Source organism: Oncorhynchus clarkii, chromosome 1 (assembly GCF_045791955.1).
Source record: "Oncorhynchus clarkii lewisi isolate Uvic-CL-2024 chromosome 1, UVic_Ocla_1.0, whole genome shotgun sequence".
Taxonomy (NCBI): domain Eukaryota; kingdom Metazoa; phylum Chordata; class Actinopteri; order Salmoniformes; family Salmonidae; genus Oncorhynchus; species Oncorhynchus clarkii.
Window position 1 is genome coordinate 90,064,383 of NC_092147.1, and position 14,040 is coordinate 90,078,422.

General features: G+C 49.6%; 1 protein-coding gene across 1 annotated transcript in view; it reads left to right on the plus strand.

Moving 5' to 3' along the window:
• Positions 1-14,040, plus strand: part of LOC139411221 (formin-2-like) — a 145,439-nt gene that overhangs the window by 3,172 nt on the left and 128,227 nt on the right. Inside the window, exons 2-3 of the mRNA XM_071157272.1 lie at positions 61-531; positions 607-3,035. Coding sequence (XP_071013373.1) covers positions 61-531; positions 607-3,035 — 2,900 coding nt within the window. The remainder of the gene's footprint in view (positions 1-60; positions 532-606; positions 3,036-14,040) is intronic.

The window sequence follows — 14,040 nt, forward strand, 5'->3', positions numbered from 1 at the left end:
AAACTTTTGAATTTGTGTATGTGTAATTAATCATATTTATCGTATCCTGTTTTTCTCCAGACACCATCACTGGGAGAACTGTCCCCAGCATCAAGACTTCACCATGCGCACCATCCAGACTATAGAAAACCACATCCCTGTGCTGAGGGAGAGCATTGTCAGGACTCCTTTCACAGGGAGAACTGTGTGCCTGTTCAATATGAATACAAACAGACACAATCCCCATCAGACTCCCCGTCACAGCCCCTATAACAGCCAGACTCCCCGTCACAGCCCCTATAACAGCCACACTCCCCGTCAGACTCCCTGTCACAGCCCCTATAATGGCAACACTCCCAGCCGCACTCCCCTTCACAGCCCCTGCCGCAGCCAGACTCCCTGCCGCAGCCCCTATAACAGACACACTCTCCGCTATAGTCCTTATAACACCCGTTCTCCCCGCCAGACTCTCTGTCACAGCGGCCACCTCTCCCTAGAGCCCAGCCAGTACCCAACTCCCCAGCCATGGTTTTCTCTACCCCTGGCGAGGAGGCAGCCTGCGGAGATGCAGCCGGCGAGGAGGCAGCCGGCGGAGAGGCAGCCGGCGGAGAGGCAGCCGGCGAGGAGGCAGCCTGCGGAGAGGCAGCCGGCGGAGACCTCTTCTACTGTTGTTTCTGAAGGCTATTTCTCTTCCTCCAGCCCTGCTAGGCTCAGCACATTATGCAGAGCAGCAGATGGAGAGGAGGAGAGTGAGACGGGAGAGAGAGAGCAGGTGCACGCGCACGGAAAGAGGCTGCAGGGAGGAGGGGGAAAAGGGAAGCAGCGAGAAATCGAGCAGGGAGGAGGGGGAGAAGAGAAGCAGCGAGATATCGCACTGGCGCAGGGAGGAGGAGAGCGAGAGCAGGCGTACGTCGTCTTCGCATCATCATCATCATCAGCACTGCTTCTCTCATCATCGTCACGGGAAAGCAGCATCACAGCCTCGCAGCAGCTACGCAGACGTAGACGGAGGAGCAGCAGAGAAAATGGCAGCTGTTTTCAAAGACATGGCCTGAGTCTCGGCGCCAGACAGAAGTGGAGGCTGAGATTCAGCATCATGGGGAACCAGGAGGGGAAGCAGAAGAAGGGGAAAGAGGGGGACGGATACGGACAGGACGCAGCAGACCATACCACCGGGGAGCCCCGTCACACTGACGGCACAAACAAAGGATTTCACCACGGCAAGAAATCCCACGGAAAACATGGCAAAGGAGGAGGAGAGGAGAAGAAGAATAAGAAGGAGTCTAAATCCTCTGTGTTCTCTATCAGGAAGAGGAAGAATCTAAAGGGGAAGGGATCGACAGGGGGATCCAGGGAGGATGTGTTGTCGTCTCAGAACGAGCTGGACTCCGCTCACTCTGCTCACACCAAAACACCAGATCTCTCTCTGTCAGCTGACGAGCTGGGCCAATCTGACACCGAGGGACCAGCAGAGCCTGGTGATGGGCATGGTGCTAGGAGTCATGGTTGTATCACGGGGGAGAGCCGTCAGCCCACGGGGGAGAGCCGTCAGCCCACGGGGGAGAGCCGTCAGCCCACGGGGGAGAGCCGTCAGCCCACGGGGGCGACCGCGGACACTGCTCCAGACCAGCAGGGGGTGGTTGAACAGAGAAAGAGGAGCAGCTCTGGTTCAGACCCGGACATCTATAGCTTTCACTCAGCTGCAGAACAAGAGGACCTGCTAGCCGACATCCAGCAGGCTATTAGACTACAGCAGGGGGTGATTATCTCCACCGCTGAGCTGAGTGAAGAGCTGGGTTGGGGAGGAGGGTGGAGGAAACAGAGGTCTGACGAGGTTATAACTACCCCCAGTCCCACTGAACAAACCAAATCCCCACCGGAGCCTCTCTCTGCCCCAGAGGCAGCCCCCGTCACTGGCCGGGAGAATGGCCTGCTTTCTAAACTGTCTCTGTCTCTGGATGGGGAGGAGGAGGAGGCGGTGGAGGAGGAGAGGGGAGCTACCACTGCTACAGAGGAACTCAACTGGGAGCTGAGAGGGGCTGAAACAGAACCAGCTCTTTGTGCCTCCTCCTCTTTCTCTGGGACAAAGGAGCAGGAGGAGGAGCAGGCCGAGGAGGCATTGAGCTGCCAAGAGGTTAACGGTAACACTCAGCCCCTCTCTCAGCCCCCCACTGCCCAGACGAACGGCCATGTTACCAAGACAACCAGCGTTACCAGCTTCCCAGACCTCACAGCCTCCTTTGAGAGCGCTGTGGAGTCTCCTCTCAGAGAGGAGAAGGAGGTGTTGGAGGAGGTGGAGGAAGGGGAGGAGGAGGAGGAGAATGACCTGGACATGCCTCCCCTGTCAGCCGAGAGCCTTAGTCACAGTGATGCGACCACGAGCCACGAGGACATAGACCTGAGCTCTGGCAATGCCTCCGAGGAAGAGGGGAGGGTGGGGGACTGGGTGGGGGCAGGGGTGGGGGCTGCAGTCAGCGTTGAGTCCCTGGAGTGTCTTAGCAGGGGTGATCTGGGGTGCTCTGAGCCTGCCGACGACCCTCTGATCACCCAGAGAAGGAAGAGCAGCGTGTCCTTCTCCCCTTGGCCCTCTCAGGAGAGCCCTAGCCTGGCCATGCGTCTCCTCAAGTCCACCCTGACCTCCACCCTTCCATCCTACAACCACTCTTCCTCAGGCACCAGCCCCACAGTCAAACCCTACCCTCCCATTTACCCTTCTTACATCAAGACCACCACCAGGCAACTCTCTGGCTCCCCAGGCACCTCGCCCTCACGGAGCCCCTTGTTCCGCCAGCGCTGCCACGACCTGGGACACCGCACGGAGAAGTTTAGGGTTAGACGACAGCGCTCCCACAGCATCGCCGGTCCCCTCAGCTGGTCCGCGGACTGGACCGAGGAGCTGGACAGGGAGCGCCCCATCAAGGCAGGATCAGCAGACTACCTGGAGGGGTACGGAGGGTCGGAGGACAGGCTGAGGGGGGGCAGTCAGCCCCTGTGTGCCACACGGAGATCCTCCGCCGGACACGTGTCTACCTGTAGCTTCCACGACATCTTCACCGGTGAGTTCCATTTCTTTGTGTTCACAGGGACTCTCCCAAGGCCTCTTTCACAAGTTTTTCATCTTGTTTTTTTTGTTGTTGGTTGTGATGGAAAAAGTTCCAAAATGTATGTAAATCGCTCTGTATAAGGGACAGAGTATTGTATTGGGGCGGCAGGTAGCCTAGTGGTTAGAGCGTTGGGCCAGTAAACGGCAGCAATCGAATCCCCAAGCTGACAAGGGAAAAATCAGTCTTTCTGCCCCTGAACAAGGCAGTTAACCCACCGTTCCCCGGTAGGCCGTTATTGTAAATAATAATTTGTTCTTAACTGGCTTGCCTAGTTAAATAAAGTATAAGAGCGTCTGATGAAATGTGAAAATGTTGCGTTGTCCTGAATCAGAGCTGTTGTGGGACTACAGTGTGGAGGCTAGCTGCTGTTGTGGCACTACAGTGTGGAGGCTAGCTGCTGTTGTGGGACTACAGTGTGGAGGCTAGCCGCTGTTGTGGGACTACAGTGTGGAGGCTAGCTACTGTTGTGGGACTACAGTGTGGGGGCTAGCTGCTGTTGTGGGACTACAGTGTGGGGGCTAGCTGCTGTTGTGGGACTACAGTGTGGAGGCTAGCTGCTGTTGTGGGAATACAGTGTGGAGGCTAGCTGCTGTTCTGGTACTACAGTGTGGATTAGCTGCTGTTCTGGTACTACAGTGTGGATTAGCTGCTGTTCTGGTACTACAGTGTGGATTAGCTGCTGTTCTGGTACTACAGTGTGGATTAGCTGCTGTTCTGGTACTACAGTGTGGATTAGCTGCTGTTCTGGTACTACAGTGTGGATTAGCTGCTGTTCTGGTACTACAGTGTGGAGGCTAGCTGCTGTTCTGGCACTAGTGTGGATTAGCTGCTGTTCTGGTACTACAGTGTGGATTAGCTGCTGTTCTGGTACTACAGTGTGGATTAGCTGCTGTTCTGGTACTACAGTGTGGATTAGCTGCTGTTCTGGTACTACAGTGTGGATTAGCTGCTGTTCTGGTACTACAGTGTGGATTAGCTGCTGTTCTGGTACTACAGTGTGGATTAGCTGTTGTTCTGGTACTACAGTGTGGATTAGCTGCTGTTCTGGTACTACAGTGTGGATTAGCTGCTGTTCTGGTACTACAGTGTGGAGGCTAGCTGCTGTTCTGGTACTACAGTGTGGAGGCTAGATGCTGTTCTGGTACTACAGTGTGGATTAGCTGCTGTTCTGGTACTACAGTGTGGATTAGCTGCTGTTCTGGTACTACAGTGTGGATTAGCTGCTGTTCTGGTACTACAGTGTGGATTAGCTGCTGTTCTGGTACTACAGTGTGGATTAGCTGCTGTTGTGGGACTACAGTGTGGATTAGCTGCTGTTCTGGTACTACAGTGTGGATTAGCTGCTGTTGTGGGACTAGTGTGTAGGCTAGCTGCTGTTCTGGTACTACAGTGTGGATTAGCTGCTGTTCTGGTACTACAGTGTGGATTAGCTGCTGTTGTGGGTCTACAGTGTGGATTGGCTGCTGTTGTGGGACTAGTGTGTAGGCTAGCTGCTGTTCTGGTACTACAGTGTGGATTAGCTGCTGTTCTGGTACTACAGTGTGGATTAGCTGCTGTTCTGGTACTACAGTGTGGATTAGCTGCTGTTCTGGGACTACAGTGTGGATTAGCTGCTGTTCTGGTACTACAGTGTGGATTAGCTGCTGTTCTGGTACTACAGTGTGGAGGCTAGCTGCTGTTCTGGTACTACAGTGTGGATTAGCTGCTGTTCTGGTACTACAGTGTGGATTAGCTGCTGTTCTGGTACTACAGTGTGGAGGCTAGCTGCTGTTCTGGTACTACAGTGTGGAGGCTAGCTGCTGTTCTGGTACTACAGTGTGGAGGCTAGCTGCTGTTCTGGTACTACAGTGTGGAGGCTAGCCGCTGTTGTGGGACTACAGTGTGGGGGCTAGCCGCTGTTGTGGGACTACAGAGTGGGGGCTAGCCGCTGTTGTGGGACTACAGAGTGGGGGCTAGCCGCTGTTGTGGGACTACAGAGTGGGGGCTAGCCGCTGTTGTGGGACTACAGTGTGGGGGCTAGCCGCTGTTGTGGGACTACAGTGTGGGGGCTAGCCGCTGTTGTGGGACTACAGTGTGGGGGCTAGCCGCTGTTGTGGGACTACAGTGTGCGGGCTAGACGCTGTTGGGGGACTACAGTGTAGGGTAGCTGCTGTGTTAAGGGGTTTCTCCTCACTGTGTCCTTGTTTCAAGCTGCACACTTGGCAGTCTCAGTTTAGTAGAAACAGAACAAAACTCAACTTCTCTCATCTTACCCATGTTCACAATATTAATGGATCTGTTCTGAATAGCAATCAAGCAATGAGTATAATTATCCACCTGATTCATTCAATGTTATTTTCTCCTGTTTATTTAGATGTTTAGATGTCTAGCATGTGTAAACTATTCCATCTAGACGTGGCTACAGTAACTACTCGTCTAGACGTGGCTACAGTAACTACTCGTCTAGACGTGGCTACAGTAACTACTCGTCTAGACGTGGCTACAGTAACTACTCGTCTAGACGTGGCTACAGTAACTACTCGTCTGGACGTGGCTACAGTAACTAGTCGTTCTGGACGTGGCTACAGTAACTAGTCGTTCTGGACGTGGCTACAGTAACTAGTCGTTCTGGACGTGGCTACAGTAACTAGTCGTTCTGGACGTGGCTACAGTAACTAGTCGGTCTGGACGGGGCTACAGTAACTAGTCGGTCTGGACGGGGCTACAGTAACTAGTCGGTCTGGACGGGGCTACAGTAACTAGTCGGTCTGGACGGGGCTACAGTAACTAGTCGGTCTGGACGGGGCTACAGTAACTAGTCGGTCTGGACGGGGCTACAGTAACTAGTCGGTCTGGACGGGGCTACAGTAACTAGTCGGTCTGGACGGGGCTACAGTAACTAGTCGGTCTGGACGGGGCTACAGTAACTAGTCGGTCTGGACGGGGCTACAGTAACTAGTCGGTCTGGACGGGGCTACAGTAACTAGTCGGTCTGGACGGGGCTACAGTAACTAGTCGGTCTGGACGGGGCTACAGTAACTAGTCGGTCTGGACGGGGCTACAGTAACTAGTCGGTCTGGACGGGGCTACAGTAACTAGTCGGTCTGGACGGGGCTACAGTAACTAGTCGGTCTGGACGGGGCTACAGTAACTAGTCGGTCTGGACGGGGCTACAGTAACTAGTCGGTCTGGACGGGGCTACAGTAACTAGTCGGTCTGGACGGGGCTACAGTAACTAGTCGGTCTGGACGGGGCTACAGTAACTAGTCGGTCTGGACGGGGCTACAGTAACTAGTCGGTCTGGACGGGGCTACAGTAACTAGTCGGTCTGGACGGGGCTACAGTAACTAGTCGGTCTGGACGGGGCTACAGTAACTAGTCGGTCTGGACGGGGCTACAGTAGTATGAATGATAGACAGTATTTGGCCTGGACAGTTCATTCCCCCTCTAAGTACTTAGCATAAACAAACAGCTGTGGCTATTGAGATGTGTTGTGGTCAGTTGGTGAAGAGGGACAGTGATCTTTGTTTTGGGCCTCAGCTCTCGAACTGTAAACTAATGGAAGAGAGAAAAGAGCTCTCCCTCGGACGTACGGACCAAATTAAATGTGTTTCTACTGGAGAGGATGACAGGAGATAGAGTCCTTCCTGACCTGACCCCTCGGTTGGTCGCTCCCTTCCTCCCTGACCCCTCGGTTGGTTGTTCGCTCCCTTCCTCCCCTCCTGACGTGGCCGGTCGCTCCCTCCTGACGTGACCCTTTGGCCTGTCAGTCGCTCCCTCCTGTCGTGACCCCTCGGTCGGTCCGTCCCTCCTCGTCCCTGGTCTTGGCTGGACAAGGTTAATATTTCATGCTTTAAAGCAGGGATGTCCAACTCATTCCATGTAGGGCCTAGAGCCTGCTGGTTCTTTCCCTTCAATTCAGACCTGGACCACCAGGTGAGGGGGAGTTGTTCACTAATTACTGACCTTAATTCATCAACCAAGTACAAGGGAGGAGTGAGAACCTACAGACACTCGACCCTCGGTGGAATGAGTTTTACGTCTGTGCTTCAAAAGGTTTCTGATGCATGTCACTAGACAGGAGTCTGAGAACTGACAATATGTTCATTTATTTGTAGTTTGTATGAGCTTTGGCTCCAGGATAGCACATTTATTGTTGGTGTGAACACACACACACACACACACACACACGCGCGCACCCTTAGCCAACACCATGGAAACGTGGTGATTAGTGTGTTGTGCAGAGCATGGTGTGTATGGGGGAGGGGGTGACAGACAGAGCTTTCATGCTGCATTACGTCAATAGAAGTGAGGTGCCTTTTAAGGCGTCAGCAGACAGATTGTTTGATCCTTGCAGATCTTGGCTAGCAAGGGAAAAACACGTCTGTGCTTGTATACTTAAAATATCTCTGCTCGAAATACAAGAGAAAATAGTCACAAAAAATAATCACACTTGAGACCCTGTAGCAACAAGTACACTTACTCAAAATAGTCAGAATGAATCTAAGATGACATTAGAAATCTAATTGTTTGACGTTTTTGCGGAGGGTGTCTTGCTGTCTAACTGCTTGGTGCATTATTTCTCAAGGGGCAACATTTAAACTAGTCGTCTTGTTATTGAATTACAACAAACACTTGATTGAAGAATCCCTACTGTTGACCAATCACCGACAAAGGGGCATAGTCTTTGGCTACCGAACTTCGGCTTGGTTCAAGACAAAATTGAATGTGCTCGAACAGCTGACAAAATACCCGCCGCACACCAAAAATAACAAACGTGACAAAATATATAGCCATGTTATTACCTGGTACTTCCTGTATATAGCCATGTTATTACCTGGTACTTCCTGTATATAGCCATGTTATTACCTGGTACTTCCTGGAAATAGCCATGTTATTACCTGGTACTTCCTGGAAATAGCCATGTTATTACCTGGTACTTCCTGTATATAGCCATGTTATTACCTGTTACTTCCTGTATATAGCCATGTTATTACCTGGTACTTCCTGTATATAGCCATGTTATTACCTGGTACTTCCTGTATATAGCCATGTTATTACCTTGCACTTCCTGTATATAGCCATGTTATTACCTGGTGCTTCCTGTATATAGCCATGTTATTACCTGGTGCTTCCTGTATATAGCCATGTTATTACCTGGTGCTTCCTGTATATAGCCATGTTATTACCTGGTGCTTCCTGTATATAGCCATGTTATTACCGGGTGCTTCCTGTATATAGCCATGTTATTACCGGGTGCTTCCTGTATATAGCCATGTTATTACCGGGTGCTTCCTGTGTATAGCCATTTTATTACCTGGTACTTCCTGGAAATAGCCATGTTATTACCTGGTACTTCCTGGAAATAGCCATGTTATTACCTGGTACTTCCTGTATATAGCCATGTTATTACCCGGTACTTCCTGGAAATAGCCATGTTATTACCTGGTACTTCCTGTATATAGCCATGTTATTACCTGGTACTTCCTGTATATAGCCATGTTATTACCTGGTACTTCCTGTATATAGCCATGTTATTACCTGGTACTTCCTGTATATAGCCATGTTATTACCTGGTGCTTCCTGTGTATAGCCATGTTATTACCGGGTGCTTCCTGTGTATAGCCATGTTATTACCGGGTGCTTCCTGTGTATAGCCATGTTATTACCGGGTGCTTCCTGTGTATAGCCATGTTATTACCGGGTGCTTCCTGTGTATAGCCATGTTATTACCGGGTGCTTCCTGTGTATAGCCATGTTATTACCGGGTGCTTCCTGTGTATAGCCATGTTATTACCGGGTGCTTCCTGTGTATAGCCATGTTATTACCGGGTGCTTCCTGTGTATAGCCATGTTATTACCGGGTGCTTCCTGTGTATAGCCATGTTATTACCGGGTGCTTCCTGTGTATAGCCATGTTATTACCGGGTGCTTCCTGTGTATAGCCATGTTATTACCGGGTGTGTATAGCCATGTTATTACATGGTGTATATAGCCATGTTATTACATGGTGTAAATAGCCATGTTATTACATGGTGTATATAGCCATGTTATTACCGGGTGTATATAGCCATGTTATTACCGGGTGTATATAGCCATGTTATTACCGGGTGTATATAGCCATGTTATTACCGGGTGTATATAGCCATGTTATTACCGGGTGTATATTGCCATGTTATTACCGGGTGTTTATTGCCATGTTATTACCGGGTGCTTCCTGTATACAGCCATGTTATTACCTGGTGCTTCCTGTATATAGCCATGTTATTACCGGGTATATATAGCCATGTTATTACCTGGTGCTTCCTGTATATAGCCATGGTATTACCGGGTGTATATAGCCATGTTATTACCGGGTACTTCCTGTATGTAACCATGTTATTACCGGGTACTTCCTGTATGTAGCCATGTTATTACCGGGTACTTCCTGTATGTAGCCATGGTATCTTTAACTGCATTGTTGGAAAAGGACCCTTTAGTCTGCGTTTCACTGTCGGCCTCCACCCGTTGGTGGCGTTTCACTGTCGGCCTCCACCCGTTGGTGGCGTTTCACTGTCGGCCTCCACCCGTTGGTGGCGTTTCACTGTCGGCCTCCACCCGTTGGTGGCGTTTCACTGTCGGCCTCCACCCGTTGGTGGCGTTTCACTGTCGGCCTCCACCCGTTGGTGGCGTTTCACTGTCGGCCTCCACCCGTTGGTGGCGTTTCACTGTCGGCCTCCACCCGTTGGTGGCGTTTCACTGTCGGCCTCCACCCGTTGGTGGCGTTTCACTTTTGGTCTCCACCCGTTGGTGGCGTTTCACTGTCGGTCTCCACCCGTTGGTGGCGTTTCGCTGTCGGTCTCCACCCGTTGGAGCGTTTCGCTGTCGGTCTCCACCCGTTGGAGCGTTTCGCTGTCGGTCTCCACCCGTTGGTGGCGTTTCGCTGTCGGCCTCCACCCGTTGGTGGCGTTTCGCTGTCGGCCTCCACCCGTTGGTGGCGTTTCGCTGTCGGTCTCCACCCGTTGGAGCGTTTCACTGTCGGCCTCCACCCGTTGGTGGCGTTTCACTGTCGGCCTCCACCCGTTGGTGGCGTTTCACTGTCGGCCTCCACCCGTTGGTGGCGTTTCACTGTCGGCCTCCACCCGTTGGTGGCGTTTCACTGTCGGCCTCCACACAGTTCATGAGCAGCTCTTTTACTCACCCCTCTAATATTAGAACTGCTCTCCTCTCTAAATCTGTACTACTCCCTTCTTCCGTTCCTTCTCCCTCCTTCCCTCCCTCTCTCCCCCTCCCCTCTTCTCCTGCCAGCTACTGTCAAATTATATTCTGACTCTAATCCTCAGAATGGGCGTCTTTGAATTACTTCAGGAGTGCTGTAGCTACTTCAGCAGCGACCCAAAATGCTGCTTACCAGTGGGGAATTTAGTGATGACATGTTCTGAACTCTAGATAGAAATACAATGAAAGGATCTGATGGTATGATCCCCTTTTCTGTCTGACAGTCGATCTGCTCTACGTCATACAATTCTATCTGAAAGGCCTGTATTGGTACATCGTCCTGAATAGGCCCCAGATCATATCCCATAATATCGGGGTGTCATGACAACCAGGGGTGAAGATAGGCCATGCATCATTGCCTCTTTAGTAGTCTAATTTTGACTTAGTCTCTAATGGCCCCCTATTCCCTATATAGAACACTACTGTTGACCAGAGCCCTATTCCCTATATAGAACACTACTGTTGACCAGAGCCCTATTCCCTAAATAGAACACTACTGTTGACCAGAGCCCTATTCCCTAAATAGAACACTACTGTTGACCAGAGCCCTATTCCCTATATAGAACACTACTGTTGACCAGAGCCCTATTCCCTATATAGAACACTACTGTTGACCAGAGCCCTATATAGTGCACTACTGTTGACCAGAGCACTTCATAGTGCACTACTGTTGACTGGAACCCTATGAGTCCTGGTCAAATGTAGTGTACTACATAGGGAACAGGGTGCCATTTCAGATGCAGCTTGGCTGTCATGACAACCAGTGGTGGCGTTTTTTAAAAGGCCATTCATTAGTTCTGTCCATATTAACTAACGGGCCAGCTGTAATATAATTAGCCCTGTTGGTTCAGCAGCTCTACTGGAGACACAGACAGGACTGATGACAGAGGAGAGGACATAACTACAGCCTCGTCTATCCATTCACTTTGTTGTGTGTTTGTGCTCGTGTTAAAATGCATGTCGATATCACCATGTGGCTGGTTGCCATTTTGGCTTTTGGGTTTCTGGTATATGGATGTTATCCTTCAGGGAATGTGCCTCTCTATATACAGTGTGTTCTTCCATTCCAGTCTCCTCCCACCATCCTAAAATCCTTTAGGCGGGATGGCTCTAGAACCTTTAGGCAGGATGGCTCTAGAACCTTTAGGCGGGATGGCTCTAGAACCTTTAGGCAGAATGGCTCTAGAACCTTTAGGCGGGATGGCTCTAGAACCTTTAGACAGGATGGCTCTAGAACCTTTAGGCGGGATGGCTCTAGAACCTTTAGACGGGATGGCTCTAGAACTTTTAGGCGGGATGGCTCTAGAACCTTTAGGCGGGATGGCTCTAGAACTTTTAGGCGGGATGGCTCTAGAACGTTTAGGCGGGATGGCTCTAGAACGTTTAGGCGGGATGGCTCTAGAACATTTAGGCGGGATGGCTCTAGAACGTTTAGGCGGGATGGCTCTAGAACGTTTAGGCGGGATGGCTCTAGAACCTTTAGGCGGGATGGCTCTAGAACCTTTAGGCGGGATGGCTCTAGAACCTTTAGGCGGGATGGCTCTAGAACCTTTAGGCGGGATGGCTCTAGAACCTTTAGGCGGGATGGCTCTAGAACTTTTAGGCGGTATGGCTCTAGAACTTTTAGGCGGTATGGCTCTAGAACTTTTAGGCGGGATGGCTCTAGAACGTTTAGGCGGGATGGTTCTAGAACGTTTAGGCGGGATGGTTCTAGAACGTTTAGGCGGGATGGCTCTAGAACGTTTAGGCGGGATGGCTCTAGAACGTTTAGGCAGGATGGCTCTAGAACCTTTAGGCGGGATGGCTCTAGAACTTTTAGGCGGGATGGCTCTAGAACCTTTAGGCAGGATGGCTCTAGAACCTTTAGGTGGGATATGTAATACATGTTCTTCTCTATTCCTTACTTTTAGAATGTAGGGTTGCTGCTAGTCTTTTACAGGCTTCTATATAGACTATTCTGACGTTGCCACCCTGGCGGCAGACTGTTCTGGCTGGCGGCAGACTGTTCTGGCTGGCGGCGCTTGTTATCAGCACTAAAGAAGTATCACCTTCAGACTTTATTCATTTAACACGCTGTCAAGTTGATGTGCCATGGGAGGAGGAAGGAAAAGAGATGTCCTCTCACTGTCAACTGTGTTTATTTTCAGCAAACTTAACATGTGTAAATATTTGAATGAACATAAGATACAACAACTGAGACAAACTGGACAAATGTGACCCTGAACAAGGTGGGGGGGGTCAAAAGTAACAGTAAGTATCTGGTGTGGCCACCAGCTGCATTAAGTACTGCAGTGCATCTCCTCCTCATGGACTGCACCAGATTTGCCAGTTCTTGTTGTGCGATGTTACCCCACTCTTTCACCAAGGCACCTGCAAGTTCCCAGACATTTCTGAGGGGGCCTGTCGTGTCTTTGCCTATGCCGGATTAAGTGATATGACATGCCGGTCTATAAAATCCTTTCTCTGTAATTAATATTACCTGATTGAGCTAATTATGTAAATGTAATTCATATTACCTGATTGATCTAATTATGTAAATGTAATTAATATCACCTGATTGAGCTAATTATGTAAATGTAATTAACTAGAAAGTCGGGGCTCCACTAAATAATATTTGTAGAGCTGTTATTTTCCTAATAAACTCTTAAAGACCTAGTAATATTTTACGTCAATAGCAGTCAATATTAATCGTCACCTTACGTCCGTCTCATCTGAAAGTTGTAAATTCTTGGTTATCTTCACGAACCCTGGCTAACAAGTTGAATCAGCAATACAACATTGGGTTTAATTATTTATTTACTAAATACCTAACTAATCACACAGAATTACATATACACAGAATGAATCATACCTTGATTACAAATGATGTCATAAAGGAAAACGTTCCTAGCGGGCGGAACAGATATGACAGCTGGTTACACAAAAGAAAAGGGTCTCGGTTTGAGTGAAAGAGCGGGAAGACTGGAAAAGGAAATACATATTTACTCTGAGCTGTGCTTCATTAGGTTGGTGGTAGATGGAAGGCCGTGTTGCCAAACCGAGGTCTTTGTCCTTTAAAGAATGTCTCTGATGGTGAACGGGAAATGTTATAGTAACGTCATTGTGTGGTAGACGGGATACTCTGTCTGTTCTTTCCAAGCCCACGTTTTCAGCTGCTGCTGCTAACTCAACGGCTAGGAGGTATCACTTCTGTAGTGAATAAGAGTTCAAAGTTCATACCATTCGCAACCAAAGCTCACGCTGAGGTTGGCTTCGTTCTGTAGTTATTATCTGAACCATTCAGACATCGGATCGTCAGCCTAATGTACCCGAAACAGGACATGTTAGTCCTTTTAACGTCCTCACATCCTCGGAACAGGTTACATTTTCGTCAAGGCTTTATATAGTGGCGGGAGAAGGGTGTTTTTTCATAGTTTACAGCCCATGTCTCTTCACAGGGGCGGGCCACTGATTGAGCAGAGCCCTAACCTTATGAAAACCCAAATCTCTCATTTGGAAGATAAAATTAAATGTAATCTTTTCACCAATTTTATATTCAAACATTTAAATTGAATAACAATTCCATGTGAATCCGATAACTACAATATGTGGACTTTTCACTGTAGAGTTTGTCATCCTATCATTGATGAGAATGTCTCAGATGACAACCGAACTGACGTCATATTCATTAAGTACCATCGCATATGTTCAATTGTTCGGGTTACCAGAATATAGTTCATTT